Here is a 17,454-nt window from a genome sequence, read left to right as displayed (position 1 = left end):
CATACCAACGATTTTTTGCTCCAACTTTCCATTGCCCCCGACTGAGGCGAAAGCTGAAAGGTTCTTGTTTTTTCCCCGCGCACGTGCTGCCCCCATCGACGACACCCCACTGACACAAACCGTTCCGGGAAGGATTAGCGACGGAATTCAGATTTAATACTTTCCGAAGACAGCGTCTACTGCGATCGAATTTCGGGGGGAGAAAAAACTGTCACATTTTCCCTTATTTTTTTATTTGTTTGCCCAGCTGGTGGGGAATGCTTGATTGGAAATTTCATTCAGGTGTCAAACTGTTGTGATTGAATTTCGTGGGAAATCGAAATGGTTTTCCGAGAAGAGATGAGACCGACCGTCAGTTGCGTAGCAACAGCGCACTCTGTACCACGTCATCACCGTTGCCGGTCGATGGTCGGTGGCTTCCAAGGAATTTATTTGCATTCGCATTCGTTTGCAGAAGCAGATCACTCGAGTGCAAAGAGCAGGTAGGCAAAACCAAGATTTCCACTCACCTATCGTAGCAAAAGTAAATACTGTGAGCTGAAGTGAGCCAACAACGGTGGAGAGAGGGGAAAAAATGGCTTATGGGAACTTTAGAACTTTGCGCACGGGGCCAGTTTGACGTCAATCTGTGCAAGCAACCGAGTCACTCTTTTTGCCATCCGTCTACGCGGTTGGAACGGTACACTTCGATTAGCCAACACGTGTAGGTACTTGGATTGCTTCGATTTGCCTTTTTTTTATTGTCCCTATATTGGCAGATGGCTCGTCTTTCAAAGGTCACATAACCTCATCGGAGAGAAGTCCGATGCAATGCAGTCGACAGGTGATGTATAATCAATTTAATTATTAAAAATGATACAAGCAATCTTGATTGGTTGAGCAACAACATCGGGCAAAACCGAAAGATTGCTCCCCTTTCCAAACTTGGGTTGAGTAATTTTTCCCACAATATGCCACCGGCTCCCTCGAGGGAGCAGGTGACCATATGCAACCAGTGAACTGAATAGAAGCACCGCCCCTGGTTAGAGGGTGGCGGGTCTGTCAATAATTTACGATTCTAAAGCAGTCGTTAAGATATTCCATGAATATCTAATGCTAGCGAATGAAATGAAGAATGAGATCCGGTCGGTAGGACGGCACAGAGCAAAGCTTCGCCTCGGAAAAGTCTCCATCATCATCATCATCATCATCATTAGATACGGGAGGGATAGCAGAGTGGGATATTGTGGCTCCGGTACGGTTAATTAAAAGTCTTTCTCTGCCTTGTCGAATGAAGTGCGGTTGAATAATTCTGGTTTTCGTACTTTTTCCTATTTCTATTTACAGTGTTCGAAGTGTGATGCACAAATACCTGGAGAAGGAGAACGAGGTGAACTTCGACAAAATCTTCAATCAAGTGTTAGGTGAGTGTACATTAGTGGTTTACTTCATTCAAAACATTTATTTTTTAATCAGGATGATTCGTACAGTCAATCAAGACATCGGGCAAGACTTTGTTGAGTCTGTAGTGCTCCAAGATGTGAGTTCCAGCTTCATGCTTGGAGAATCAAATATATTTTGCTAATAAAGCTCGATTCAAAGTAAATCTGGACGCACGGTTCAATACACTACCGCGCCCCTGGTGGTTGGAACAAAAAACGTTTGACAGGCATTTGTTGATGTTTCATTGACGAAGAAATTGGTGAAAAGTTTTTCTCGATTGATCGACGCATCCCGAAATTAAGGATCATGGAACCTGAGAAAAGAAAATTAATTGTGCACAAACATCTAGAGAACCCTTCGTGGTCTGCCTCAAAAATAGCAAAAGTGTTAAAATTCCCAAAGTCAACGGTGAGTCTTGTAATCAAACGTTGCAAGGATACTCTGAGTGTGGATAGAGCACAGCGCATCTATCATAAAATACGATTCCAACTTTTCCACCGTTCGTAACATCCTTTCGAGAGAAGGATATAAGTCTTTTTGTGCCAGTAAACATCCGAATCGCTCCCTGAAACAAAATTTAGTGGCCAAAAAGCGAGCACGATTACTATACGAACGAGTTTTGACGAAATTTGATGGCTGTATTTTAATGGATGACGAAGCATATGTCAAAATGGATTATAAACAAATCCCCGGACAAAAATGTTACCTGGCAACTGGTCGTGGGGATGTCCCTTCCATGTATAAATTTGTTTTTGCTGATAAGTTTGCTCGGAAACTAATGATTTGGCAAGGAATCTGCAGTTGTGGTCTTAAAACCAAGGTTTTCATCACATCTCACACAATGACGTCGAAGGTTTACATTAAATAGTGTCTGAAAAAGCGGATTTTACCCTTCATTCGGCAACACAAGACCAACGTTATGTTTTGACCGGATCTAGCCAACTGCCACTACTCTAAGGAGGTACTAGAATCAAAGATGAATACTAAGATGAAACTGTCGGAAGAAAAACTTTCTATTTTAGTGTCTTCTTTCACGGTCCCTTTCATCCAATGAGAACCCCCCGTATTCAAGGTAATTTTGTGGTTGTGCTGCCCCCTCGGAAGAGATGAAATTTTGCGCTCATTTTTATCAAAACAATCACACCAAAGTTAGAGATGTCCCATTTTTTAATTACTCGATTAACAACTAATCGATTATTTTTTGTTCGCTGTGCTGCCATTTTTATACCAATGAGAGTGCAGCACATGTTTGAAACGATCGGTGATGATCCTGTGGAGATGTTAATGCTTATATCGGCATGATCTAACCGATTATAAATAGTTTACTTTTCGGTTCGTTAATCGATTAAACGATTATTCGAATGAAAATCGGACATCACTAGATGGATGTGAAACGTCATTTCAAATATAAGAACCGTTCATAAATAATGATACAATTTGAAAGGGACCGGGGCTAATCACAAATTACGTCTCCATGGTAACTGAAATAAACACGAGTGTTCACCGGTTGCTAGAATGGTATGCTGCAAACAATGTTAATTTCGGCGCCAAAGAGATTAATCCTCCGAATTGCCCTGAGTTCAGACCGATCGAAAAATATTGGGCAACTGTCAAGCGAAAACTTCGAGGATGCGGTAAAGAAGTGACAAATGCACAACAAATGCGTTTAAAGTGGAATAAGTTCGCCGGTACAGTGTCACCAGCTACTGTGCAGATCATGATGGCATCGATCACAAGTAAAGTACGACAGTTCGTTCGTAACCGAGTTAGAAACGGTGAAATGTAATAACTTGTTATCTATCGTTTGAAAGTTGAATAAATACCCTTTTGTTTGACGTTTTGATCAACCGTGTATATTGTTTAATGGTTGAGTTATGATCACTTGAATGCGTCCAAATTTACTTTAAATCGGGCTTTACTAATACATGCTACAGCTCTACGGATACGTATAATGGACCAGTACATCGGTCAAGACTTCGTTGAGCTTGTAGAACATCTTGATCTTATGTTTAGGATAATTTGGAGGGCAAGTCAATGCAACTTTGTATCCCGTATGATATTATGGGACTCCACGAAGCTATATGGGTTCAAACATTTAGCCAGGACATTGGACAACATCCTTTTAAATGTTTATAATGATCCAGGATGATGTGGAGATTCAAAGATATTTTGTTGAGGTCTCACGAAGTTCTACGGATTCATATAATAAATCAGGGCATCGTACAAGACTTGGTTGAACTTTTAGACTAAAATTCAGGACAATTTTAAACTGTAACTTTTTTTAATTAAAAAGCAGATAGTTGATCAATTTTAAATGTTGGTTGATGAGTAGCGTGAACGACAAAATATCCTAGCAGAGACTCTTCGAACAGCAAGCAACCACCCCATGATTCGTGTCTGGCATTCAGGCTCTCTTGCCGTGCGGATCTATTTGCTTTTTGCTGAGGGAAGCTACAACAAATTTAAACAGCACTTCCTCAGTGCTAAATATTACCTGCAAATATTCTACCTTGTTCGATCCTTGTTAGGACCCTATCCGATATGCTTGGATATCAATTTGGAAAATTTCGCTTCGATCCTTCGGATTCTTATAGAAATCTGCTTGGAAGTCGAATCTGAGAAACGTTCTTCTGCCGCCATGGTGCTGAAACGCAAAATAAAAGGGCAATGACCCCCCTACTGATGAAATTTCTTTGAGCAATCAATTTGATATGTTCACGGATGATGAGTGTCTCCGCAGCAGCTGAATCGGCAACCCTGCCGAGTGTAGAAGCCCTGCGGGAATGAGTATGCACTAGCAGGGCTGGTAGCGAGTCACTTTTTAGTGACTTGGTCACTTTTTTCAAGCCAGTCACTAAAAAGTCTCTTTTTTTAAGGCCAAGTCACTAAAGTCACTTTTTCGTATAATCAGTCACTATTTTCAACTATTTTAGCGTGAATTTATTTCAAGATCATTATTTGCTTTGTGGCGTTTAAGCGTATTTCTCTATCTACAGGGCGTCTACTCATTTTGCTAAATAGAATTACATGAGTTTTCCAAATTTTTCCAGTGCTTAAACGGATAACTTCCTGGTTAAGAAAGCTATTTTTTAAATGCGTTAAAATATGCTTTTTTTGTAGATCAAAAACAACAGCAATTTACTCAAACTTTTTTTAAGACATGGTAATCAGTTTTAAAGAAACAGCTTTCCGAGAACTTTTAGCAATCGGTGATATCTTCAAGAAATTCCAGAGAACTTATTATAAATTTAGATACTTTTAGATAGTTTCATGATATTCAGCGAAGTTCCGAGTACTTCAAGGACGATCAGAAAGCTTCAGAATGATACCACTAATTTAAGCAAATTTGCAGAGACTTGTGTTCCGTTATGGGGTATTCTATGAATTCTATGATTGATACGAAAACGTCAGAAGCGTCAGGGAATTATGAATGTATATCAGAAAATTTGCCGGATTATTAAAAAAAAATTTAGAGAACTTCAGGTAACCATAGATAAATTCAGGGAAAATTAGTGATCGTTTATAATGGTTATAATACTTAACGAAAATTGTCGAAATTTCAAGGCAACGTTAGAAACATTGAGTAAACTTTAGGATGGCCTATAAAGTTCAGGGAAGTTTTAGAATTTGATGAGAAGTATTGTGAGCATCAGTGAGCATAGTTTCTCAAACTACAAAAGAATTTTAAGGCAGTTTCATTAACTTCAGGAAAAATTTGGGAACTTTCAAGTAGTTCGGAAGACCTCAGACCTCAGACCTATCCTCCTAATTCAATTTTCTTTTAATTTTCCTCTGAATAACCTTGAAATTCTCCACAATAAGAAACCCTTTGAAAAAACTCTCCAAATATTAATTGAATTCATTTCAGATATCCTTCCCTTGGAGTTCTACTCACATTGAAAGTCTCCTAAGAATTCAGTGGCATTTCTCCCCACAAATTCCTTAGATTTTTTCGCATAATTTGTTTGGCAAACCCTTCTGAATTTACTTTCCGAATTCTTTTGAAGATGTTCTGGAGTTATTCTCAGATTTAACTGTAATCCTCCTTTTTGTATTTTCAAAAAGATTCCAAGGACTTATGCTCCGGATTCGTTTTCTTCCAAAACTGTATAAAATTATCCTCAGAAGGTCCTTGGAATTTTTCTCTGAAGGAGTTGTGCTCCTCAGAAATTTTCAGAGTTTTCATTAAATTTTACTTTTAATTCAATTCAGGGTTTCTTCAAATGTTTGTCAAAACTTTCAGGCTTCACAAGAAATCTAAAATTCTTCATAACTACCTTAAAAGCAGATTGCATTTGATGTTTTTTCTGAAAGATTCTTTTCCCAGAACTTCCTTAAAAGAAGGTCTTTAGAAATTAAAGTAAAATTCCACGAACTTTTAAAACTGTCCATGGATTTTTACTCCAGAAACTTGAAAATTTCTTGAAGGTACTTCAGGGAGGATTCCCGGTTTTCCAGGTTTTTGCAGTTAGTAGACACCCTGACTAATGCTGTGGGTTTGGCCATAAACTTTCTATTGAATCTTTCATTTCAAAGGTTCATATCGTACATAAGTGTTTATGAGATACTTGGTGAATAAGTCTAAAACATCAAACATTTATTTTCTCTTAGGTCACTTTTTAGTAACTATTTTTACAACTATAAGTCACTATTTGGTCACTTATTTCTTCAACATGGTCACTAAAATCACTATTTTTGACACCAGTGATCGCTGCCAGTCCTGCACTAGCCACTAGCAAGTGTAGAGCTGGCAAAAGCGAAGAAAGAAACGCGTCGATTGAGTTCTCGTATTATTTTTTATTATAAAAAATTTGTAATAGTTTGATTAATTGAACTTTGTACATCTCAATCATTCGCATCATATGTAAGTAACAATCATTAGCTTGTTTGACAAGTAATTATTACATATTAATAACTTTAGTGAGACACAGAATTCCCAACTGCATAACCTCATTCTCTGGAGGCCTGCAAAGTGGATAAGGTCCACTGTTTTGTAAGATTTACTTTTAAAATACATTTGGCAATATTGTTATATAAACATTGTTACATTTTCAGCTTTGAAGCGTGATAAATAAAGCTCTCAAACATCAGTGGATTCATTTTCTTTGGCCTCCGGCGACATTCTTCAAATGAAACAACAATGCCAAAACAGATTCGAACGACTTTCCCGTTGGAGGAAAGCAACTGTGTGGCCTGTGACAGACCGGATGATGCGGACAATTTTGTCAAGTGCGACGCTTGCGATTCCTGGTGGCACTTCTCTTGTGCCAAGGTCATGGATTCCATCAGCGATCGATCGTGAACCTGCATCAAATGTGCAAGTGATGGCAGCGTGTCCTTTAAAAGTGGAGTATCCGGGCGGGGGGCTCCCAATTGGCCGATAGTATGACTCGATTGAAGGATCGGCAAGAACTGGAAAAACGGCAATTGCAGTTAGATCTACAGAAAAGATTCCTGGATGAACAACAAAAGTTGTTGGATGCGACGGTGGAAGCACAAACGGAAAGTTTGAAGAGTCGTGTCAGTAGCCAAGATAACCTCAAAAGAGTGCACGAATGGGTACGGTGTAACCTGGAACAGGAAGAAGGCGCCGTCGGCGGAATGAAGCCACTAGCAGCCTCTCAGATCCAGCAGCTGTGGCCACTACTGGAGATTTCCCGTGATGAAAACGAAGGTTTAAAACGCCAACGTCAACAAAGTCAACGTGAGCATTGCCAGCAGAAACAGAAACAAGCCGAGAAGCTGCTTCTGGAGCTGCAGAGTCAATTGGAGGAGTGTAAGCAGCAACTAGCTGGATTGATGTCGCGGAAAATGGACAACCGTTGCGATCGCTTGGTGCGTTTCCAAAAACCCAATCAATCTATACTGAACAAGATTGGCGTATCGTTTCCGATCCTGAAGTGCATCCGACCGGTAATAAGTACCAGCGTAATGGACACGCGCTTTTTGGTGTTAGTGCAGGCAAGCAGAAGCGCGAGGAACGAGTGAGTTTCGACTTCGGTTTTCGATACCAACGAACAGCAGCGATATGAACGCGCGCGCTTCGATTCTTGTCCCAGCAAGCAGCAGCGGGATGATTGCACACACCCCAGTTTAAGTTTTCCTCCTGCAAACCGGCAGCAGCGCAGTGATCGCACGCGCTTCGATTTCGGTGCCAATGGGCAGCAGCGTCGAAGTCCAGGATAAGCTGAACCCACATGGACCCTTAGTCCAGTCCAATACGCCACACTATCGAACACCCTTGATCCAAGGTCCAACCCATCAGCAGCTTGCAGCGCGGCAGTCGTTGACTCGTGACCTTCCGACTTTCTCTGACGATCCGTCGGAGTGGCCGATATTTATTTCAAACTACACCTACACCACTGCAGCATGTGGTTACACGGGTGGGGAAAATATGGTTCGGCTGCAATGCTGCTTAAAAGGACAGGCACTTGACGAGACGCTCCGTTTGTGGTATGGTCGACCGGAGGTGCTAATAAACGCACTTCTTCAAAAGGTACGATCGATTCCGATTCCGAAATCTGACAAACTGGAGGGACTCTTCGAGTACGGGATGGCAGTACAAGCAACAATCAATACGAAACTAACGATTTTAAATTGGCTCACCACTTTAGTAGCCTATTGGTCCCAAGCAAACGATTAACGTACCCTATTCTAGTTGAAATTCTATTACTACACTATGTTTGTTTTGATTCGCTATGAAAGTTTGACAGATAACATCAGGGGTGTGTGGATTCATGCAGAACATGCAGGGGTGAGTGAAATAGCTTGGGACTGCTTGGGACCGTTGTTCTGGTACTGAGTGAGCCAAAAATAATAATGATTTTTTTCGGGACCCAGTGGTCTTAGAGTTACCTCTATGGTTCAAGTGTCTTTGTTGTAGTGAGATAGATCACTATCTGCGCGAATGTGAAACGTTCAAAAACTTCGACGTGGATGAGCGCTGGCGGAAGATTCGTGAACTGAGACTTTGTCAGAACTGTCTCTTCGGACATGGTAGACGTTCGTGTCGTAGCGGCAGTCGATGCAATATCGATGGATGTCAATTCCGACATCATCCACTTCTTCATTCCGCTAAGAAGTCTGACACTCCATCTCCGATCATTGCTGAGAAGCATGCTCACCGGTTTCTTGAGTCTAATCTCCTTTTTCGGGTGATTCCAGTCACACTTTACGGAAAGTCGGGCTCTGATGTTTTCGCTTTCATTGATGAAGGATCCTCCATTACTCTAGTGGAAAATGAGCTGATCTCACAATTGGGACTGAATGGCAATCCACAACTTCTCTGTCTCCACTGGACAGGAAATACATCGCGGAAGGAGAAGAATTCACCAAAAGTTTCACTTGAGATTTCTGGCGTGAGCAAAAACATACGCTTTACGCTTTTAGATGCTCGTACCGTCGATCGACTGAATCTGCCTTCGCAGAATTTTAACTTCGAAGAAGCATTAAAACGATATGAATATCTGAAGCAAGTTCCGGTGCAAGGATATCAGGATGTTAGTCCCAAGCTCCTGATTGGGATTGATAATCTGCGGCTCACTCTACCATTGAAGGTGAAGGAAGGTGATGGATCCGGTCCGGTAGCTGTAAAGACAAGACTTGGTTGATGTGTTTACGGACAACAACGTGCTTCTTCCAACGATGCTTACAGCTTCCACGTGTGTGAGTGCTCCACCAACTGTAACATACACGAAGCATTGAAGCAGTATTTCGCCGTGGAAGAAGTGAGCGTGGCGCAGTCAAAAACAGCCTTGTCAAAGGAAGAACTGCGAGCATGGAATCTATTGGAGAGTACAACAAAGTGCGTTGGAGATCGATTTGAGACCGGATTACTTTGGAAGCAGGACGACATCGAGTTTCCGGATAGTTTTCCTTTGGCGTTGTGACGATTGAAATGTCTTGAGAGACGTATGGAACGAAACTCAACACTCAAGGAGAATCTACATCGCCAAATCCAAGAAAACCTGGATAAGGGATATGCACACAAGGCTTCGGCGGAAGAACTATTGAATGCGAATCCACGGAAGGTCTGGTACGGCCCACTAGGAGAAACCCGGGAAAGTGCGTATAATTTGTGATGCTCGTGCGAAAGTGGAAGGCGTATCATTGAATTCATTTCTGCTGAAAGGACCTGATCTATTCACGTCACTTATTGCAGTTCTATTTGGATTTCGGTTGTATCAAATCGCAGTAATCGCAGACGTCCAGGAAACTTAGCAGTTCCTTTTTCGTCGTACCCCTACGAGTCAACCAGAAATCTACGTAATGGACGTCGCAATGTTGGGCTCCACATGCTCGCCTGTCTCTGCCCAGTTTGTAAAAAACTTGAACGCGAAGGAGCACTCGGAGCAGTACCCGGAGGTATCAAACAGCATAATCAACTTGTTGGAACTGGGAACACTGCTTGTGACGGAACACTAGCGGCTCGGGTGAACTGTCAACGAAACTGTCACAGTGACAGAACCGAAAGAGAGGAGGGAGATAGAGTGTGAAGATCTACATTGTCTCGTTTATTGTAGATCATTCTATTGAAGTCAATCTAGTAAACGTGCTATCAGAAGGTGAAAAATTGATAAAAAATGGATCAAATTTGCTTAAAATTACATTACAATATTCCTTGCAGCTAATAATCATACCGCTAAACCTATTATTGAAATTAGTTGTTCCTACCTAAAGTTTTATACAAATTCATGCAGTTGTTAATCTAAATTGTTTGAACCTAACCTAACTTACTTTAATCATGCAGGAAAAAGTGAATTGTTTTGTCTAGTACAAATTAATTGTCCTTAAAACTACACATGCACACCGATTTTTGTAAGCAAAACTAAATCTAGAAACTTACTTACTTACTTAAGGGTCCTGTGCACCACCAGCGGTGCAAAGAGCCAACGTGAAAGACTTCCATCCTGGGCGGCTGCTCGCTTTTGCCTTGACCTGGGCCCAGGTCAGATTTCTATCGACTTGCTTAATTTCCTTATTGAGGCTCCACCGCCATGAGCCCCTGGGTCTGCCTCTGCTGCGATGTCCTGCTGGATTCCAATCCAGCGCTTGCTTGCAGATTTCGTTTCCGCCCGTCGAAGTGTGTGGCCGACCCACCTCCACTTTCGCTCTCGAATTTCTGTTGCTATCGGCTTCTGATGACATCGACTATGGAGCTCGGCATTCGAGATCCAGTTGTGAGGCCACCAGGCACGAATTATAGATCTGCAGCTTCTGAGTGTTCTCCGCTGATACACACCACGTCTCGCTGGCGTATAACAACACAGATTTCATGTTCGAGTTGAAAATTCGAATTTTGGTGCGTAGACTTATCTGGTTGGATCTCCAAACGTTTCGTAAACTCGCAAAGGTAGCCCTAGCCTTCTTGATTCGTGCACCTATGTCGCTCTTGGTCCCGCCGTCCGACGCTATTTGGCTGCCAAGATATTGGAAACTTTCGACCTTCTCCACTGCTTGCCTCGCTACCGTAAAGTTGGAAGGGTTGCCCGTGTTGACATCCAACGATTTGGTCTTGTTGACGTTGTTGGTGAGACCCGCAGCAGAGGAGCGTTCGGCTAGGTCATTAAGCTTACTCTGCATATCAGAGCGGCGTTGTGCTAGTAGAGCAACATTATCAGCCTAATCGTAGTCGTTGAAATGATCCATAGTGATGGGCTGCCAAAGCAGCCCACAGCTCGGTACACGGTCAATTGTACCCACCATGATCTAGTCGATTAGGATGAGGAACAGTATCGGTGATAGTATACATCCTGATACTCGCTTCGATGAGGTTGACGATTTTATCCGGGACTCCCTTACGTCTCAGGGTGCCCCACAGATTCTCGTGATTGACTTTGTCGAAAGCTTTTTCGTAGTCAATGAATACCCAATAAAGGGACTCTTGGAATTTATTGACCTGCTCCAAGATGATGCGGAGCGTGACAATATCGTCCACACAAGATTTTCTGGCATCCTGTACCCGATTCAGGATAACTTGGCACAGAACTTTGAGGACAATACACAGTAACATGATGACTCGCCAATTATTGCACACAGTCAGATCCCCCTTCTTTGGGACCTTCACTAAGACGCCCTGCATCCAGTCGGCCGGAAAAGTCGCGGTGTCCCAGATATTACATAATAGTTGATGCAAAATTTGAGCGGATATCATGGGATCAGCTTTGAGCATCTCAGCTGATATGCGATCGACCCCTGGAGCCTTGTTGGATTGCTTCGGATAGCTGCTTCAATCTCCTGCTGTTGACGTTGACGGAATTGACGCGAGTGAAGCGCCGCACCCTACGCGGATCATGCCGTTGATGGCTGGTTGGCCGTCGAAACTTGAAGAAGTTGTTCGAAGTGCTAAAACCAGGGTCAGTGGGGTCGGTAAGCAACTGTCCAGTCGTGTCCTTCACTGGCATCCTCGGGTTCATCCTTACTCCACTCAGGCGTCGTGAGATATCGTAGAGGAGGCGTATATCGCCAGTATTTGCGGCTTTCTCCCCTTCGTCGGCCAGGGAGTTCACTCACGTTCGCTTGTCCCGTCTGCAAGAGCGCTTGACTTCCTTTTATAGAGCCGAGTACCGTTGATGGGCTTCGTTCTTGGCTCCTCTGGCTCTCGCCCGCTCTATGGCGGCTTTTGCTTCTCTACGTTCTTCAATCTTCCACCAGGTTTCATCTGTGGTCCACTCTTTCATTAGGGTGCGCAGCTCACCCAGGTTGTTCTCGCTTGTTTCTATAAAGGGATTTTTGATGGCCGTCCATTGTTCTTCTACGCTGCCACGTTATGGAACGTCCGCAGCTCGAGTCTCAAGCTCTTCAACAAAAGACCTTCAAGTGGATCTTCAAGTCGGCGTGTGTTAAACCGCCGCCCGAGTCTCTCCTCCCGTCGCTGAATCCGCGCCATGCGTTGGCGGATTTCACCGATTAGAAGGTGATGGTCAGACGCGATGTCGGCGCTGCGTTTATTCCGGACATCAAGAAGGCTCCGTCTCCATTTTCGGCTGATGCAGATGTGGTCGATCTGATTCTCGGTATGTCCATCACGGGAAACACACGTGACTTTGTGCACTGGCCCCCGATCACCATGTCGTTATTCCCACAAAATTCTGCAAACAGCTCACCGTTTTCGCTCATTTCGCCTAGACCATGGCGTCCCATAAAACGCTCATAGTCCGTGTTATCGGAGCCGATCTCTTTGCATTGAAGTCGCCAGTGTAGATCTTGATGTCACCCTTTGGAACCTTATCCACGACGGCATTCAGTTGACTGTGAAAATTCTCCTTGTCCTGTAGCTCGGCAGCATCGGTTGGCGCATAACATTGGATTATGGTAAGGTTACGAACCCGTGTTCTAAATCTGGCAACGATTATCCTCTCATTAACAGGCTCCCACTTGATGAGCGCAGCACTTGCCTGGACGCTAAGTAGGAAACCAACTCCACGATGGCGGGGAGCGTTTTCACCTCGAATACCAGAGTATAGTAGTACCTGTCCCGACGGCAGTTTGTGTTCTCCAAAGTTTGGCCAACGAACTTCACTCAGTCCCAGGATTTCTAGCTTCATGCGTCGCGCCTCGTTGGCGAGTTGTGCCAGTTTACCCTGCTGGGCTAACGTCAATACATTCCATGATCCAATTCGTGTCCGTTGTTTTGCGCTAAAAGTCGTTGCCGTTAAATCAGTTCGATGTCTTTCTCTGTTGGTTTCTGTAACAATTGTAAAGGTTTCAGAGACAGTAGGTGGTTGGCCTAAGGTCTCCTATCCGCCGTGATGGGGCTGCCATCTTAGGTGTAGCTTCCAGGGAAGAGCATTTCTTATTCAGCCACTGGATGCCAGTCAGACGCTGTTTGAGGCGCACCTCCATGGTGAACAGACGCTCGGGTTGGCGAAGCATTTCCTCTATCACCGTGCTATGGTTACCGCGCCAGTGTTCACGTCGCACCTCCTCACTCTGCTATTGTCGGATTGACAACATTGCCCAGGCTACGCCAACCAGCTGTGTCCATGTTTCAGCTGGCAGTCTTTTGTGATCATATGACTCGTGGAGGCGTGAGGTAGGAACTTGTGAGGACCGGAGCTAGGTATATCGCTCCTTCCAGATTGTCACTCACCATTTTGTAGCCCTAAATCTAGAAAACTACTCTAAAACTAACGTTAAAATAAACTTACAGCTAAACCTACGTTACAACACAAATACCGTCGTTGTGATTTGCTCGAAGAAATCGTACCGTGGGACATATTCGACCGACAAACATTGGGAACACAACTGTCATAACGTTAATGACTATCTTGAAAGTTTCGAGAGCGAAGAAGAAGCTGAAAATATTGCTGCACAGGTTCGTCTGGTACATCGTAACGGAGGATTCAACTTGCGTGGCTGGGTGTCGAATAATGAACGCGTTCTACAGTCGCTGGGAGCGACTGGCGTGACAGCAGTGAAGAGCTTGATAGATGGAGAACGGCCTGAACGCATCCTAGGTATGATGTGGACGCCGATAAGCGACGAACTCAGTTTTTCTACACAAATGAGCGACGAAGTTCGCGCACTCATCGACAGTGACAGACGACCAACAAAATGGCAGGTACTAAGGTGTGTTATGACTCTGTATGACGACCCCTTGGGACTGCTAGTACCTAATCCTAATCCACGGTAAGATACTTATCCAAAATCTGTGACGAAGCGGTGCTGATTGGGACGAAGCAGTGGGAGATGCTGCCTACCAGTTTTGGCGAGAATGGGTAAAAATGATCGAGTGCATTTCAGCTATTCGAATTCCGCGCTGTTATTTCAACCAAGCTACCAGAAAAACGTACGCCAACACCCAACTTCATGTCTTCGTTGACACCAGTGAGAACGCCTACTGATGCGCTGCATATTTTAGGACGATTGATGACGACGGATATGCACAATGCGTCCAAATCTCCAAGAAGTTTCTCTGGACAGATTCTTCAACTGCTCTGTCGTGGATTTTGGCGGATCCGCACAACTACCGTCCTTACGTGCAACATAGGGGGTCGGAGAGATCCTCGAGCCTACTAATGCTGATGAGTGGAGATGGGTCCCGACAAAACTGAATCCAGCGGACGAAGCGACCAAGTGAGGAAGTGGACCATATTTTAGCACTGAAAGTAAGTGGTTCCATGGACCGAATTTTCCGCTGCTTTCAGAAGAAGAGTGGCCGCGTTCCGTGAAACAAACAGTGTCTACTACTGAAGAGATGCGGCCGTCAGTAATGCACCACGAAGAATACAAGCCTGTAGTCAACTACGAAAGATTCTCTCGCTGGGAAAAGCTGCTCAGAATGATGGTTTATGTTAAGCGTTCAGATCAAATCATCAAAAATACTCTGGAAACCCTCAACAGTATGAACTCCAAGCAGCAACGGTGACAATTCTGAGGCGTACACGGACGAATTGCTCACTCTGACGAAAAATGTAACTCTACCGACAGGGGAACAAAAGTTGACAGAAAAATACAGCGTGTAATACCAGTATTGTCCTGTGTCCTGTATTATTGCCTTGATGATCAAGGCGTAATACGTCAGAAAAGTCGAATTAGGACAGCAGGCAAATATTCCGTACGACACACGGTATCCAGTTTTACTCCCTAAGGATCACCCAGTCACTCTGATACTTATTGATTGGTATCATCGTACATATCGGCATGGCAACATGGAGACGGTTGTCAATGAGATTCGTCAGTCGTATGCTAACCCGAAACTCCGTTCTGTGGTGAAGAAGGTTTCCCGCAATTGCCAGTATTGTAAAATTCGCAAGTCGCTACCACAAATTCCTCCTATGGCTCCTATACCGGCAGTCAGACTCACCGATCATGTCCGTCCCTTCAGTTATTTTGGAGTGGATTATTGGTCCGCTTCTGGTGAAGATAGGGAGATCCAGCTGCAAAAGATGGGTTGCTTTATTCACCTGTTAGACGGTGCGCGCTGTTCATTTGGAAATAGCGCACAGCTTGTCAACTGCATCATTTATCTCATGTGTACGCAGATTTGTCAGCCGTCGTGGAGCACCAGCAGAATTCTTTTCAGACAACGGAACTAATTTCCAAGGTGCCGAGCGAATCCTTCGAGATCAGATCAACCAAGGACTATCTGCAACCTTCACCAACGCCTCTACGAAGTGGACTTTCATTCCACCAGTGGCCCACACATGGGCGGTGCGTGGGAGCGTCTCGTTCAGTCGGTCAAAGCAGCAATGGGTGCGGCTTATTCGGACGGAAAGTTGGATGAGGAAGGATTGCAAACTCTGGAAGTGGAAGCGGAAGGCATAGTAAACTCTAGACCACTGGACATATCTGCCTCTCGATTCTGAAGATTCGGAAGCACTAACCCCAAACCACTTCCTGCTAGGAAATTCAACTGAAGTTAAGCAGCCTGCGGTTACCATCAAGGATCAAGCTAGGTTCCAGCGAGAAACGTGGCGGCAGATTCAACGCCAGATCGATGTTTTCTGGCAACGATGGCTAAAGGAATACTTGCCGGTAATCCACCGACAAACCAAATGGTTTGTCGTGAGGGTGACCTGGTGATGATAGCCGAAGATGGCGTTCGTAATGGATGGGTGAGGGGACGCGTTTGACAAGCCTTTGTTAGGACATCCAGTGGTATGCTGCGGCGCCCAGCGTCCAAACTAGCTGTTTTGGACGTAGGCAACGATTCTAGTACAGTCTTGGGAGATGACAAGATGCACCCGGGAGAGGATGTCTCCGCAGCAGCTGAATCGGCAACCCTGCCGAGTGTAGAAGTCCTGCGGGAATGAGTATGTACTAGCCGCTAGCAGCTAGCCGCTAGAGCTGTCAAAAGCGAAGAAAGAAACGTGTCGATTGAGTTTTTTATTATTAAAAATTTGTAATACTTTGATTATTTGAACTTTGTACATCTCAATCATTCGCATCATATGTAAGTAACAATCATTAGCTTGTTTGACAAGTAATTATTACATATTAATAACTTTAGTGAGACACATAATTCCCAACTACATAACCTCATTCTCTGGAGGCCTGCAAAGTGGATAAAGCCCACTGTTTTGTAAGATTTGCATTTAAAATACATTTGGCAATATTGTTAAATAAACATTGTTACATTTTCAGCTTTGAAGCGTAATAAATAAAGCTCTCAAACATCAGTGGATGCATTTTCTTTGGCCTCCGGCGACATGAGAATGACAACATTCCATTAAACATTCCCGGCTTAATGCCAAGAAGAAAAAGGTCCCCCCTATTGTGATAACCACTTCCGATTTCCATGCGCTGTGCATGGAATTTTTGAACATCGTTAAATTCAAGTTTTCGCTTCAAATTAGCCGCCGGGGTAAATGTTGTGTATTGGACGGATTCAAACGTCTTCTGAAGTAGCTTACTGAGAAGCAATACATTTTTTTCACTTACGACAACAAAATGGAACGTTTGTTCAAGGTTGTCTTCAAAGGTCTGCTCAGTGGTGAATCCCTGGATCAGATCAATGGAGTTCAGCCTGTCTAAGTAATCAAAATGAAAATGAAATCCCGTCCGGGTGACTTGTGCAACGGGATTTCTAATGATTTTTATTTAGTGCACTTTAAGTCTAGTGAACTAAAAAACCTTATGGACTTAGAAAAAGCTAGCCTTATCCTCCATGTCCGAGTGAAGTGGGAACACTTTAGGAAGACTGGAGGAAATATCCAAAACCTCACCCAGTGCCGTAAGTGCCAGGGATGGGGTCACGGAACCAAAAAATGCTACATGCCAGCTGTCGTGATTCCTTTCACGCAAAAGACGACTGTCCTGTGAAGGAAGATCTTAAGAAATTTAAATGTTCAAATTGTGGTGAAAACAACATATCCAAGTTTTAGGGATGTAAGACTCGCAAAGCGATGCTATAATCTCGATCCAAGCGACAGGTGGGAAACGTTTCACGTTTCCGAGCAGGTACCAATTCCTCTGCTGTTAACAACGGTCAGCGGGGAAAAAATTCTACATACGTACCGGTTGGTGTATAACTTTTTATTGCATGGATAAAAGTTAGTGAAATGTTGAGTAAAACTAGTTTAGAGTGCA

At 43.7% G+C, this 17,454-nt stretch overlaps 1 protein-coding gene across 6 annotated transcripts in view; it reads left to right on the top strand.

Moving 5' to 3' along the window:
- Window positions 1–17,454, top strand: part of LOC135705403 (G protein-coupled receptor kinase 1) — a 400,362-nt gene that overhangs the window by 178,791 nt on the left and 204,117 nt on the right. For all 6 annotated transcript variants that reach the window (XM_065227160.1, XM_065227152.1, XM_065227147.1 and 3 more), the window contains one exon: window positions 1,327–1,403. In XM_065227160.1, the coding sequence (XP_065083232.1) occupies window positions 1,327–1,403 (77 nt within the window). The remainder of the gene's footprint in view (window positions 1–1,326; window positions 1,404–17,454) is intronic.

The sequence above is a fragment of the Ochlerotatus camptorhynchus genome, unplaced genomic scaffold (assembly GCF_037179485.1).
Source record: "Ochlerotatus camptorhynchus isolate MF236.1 unplaced genomic scaffold, CSIRO-AGI_Acam_v1.1 ptg000022l, whole genome shotgun sequence".
Classification (NCBI taxonomy): domain Eukaryota; kingdom Metazoa; phylum Arthropoda; class Insecta; order Diptera; family Culicidae; genus Ochlerotatus; species Ochlerotatus camptorhynchus.
The sequence above is the reverse complement of the archived record's forward strand: the minus strand, read 5'-3'. Positions and strand labels throughout refer to the sequence as shown.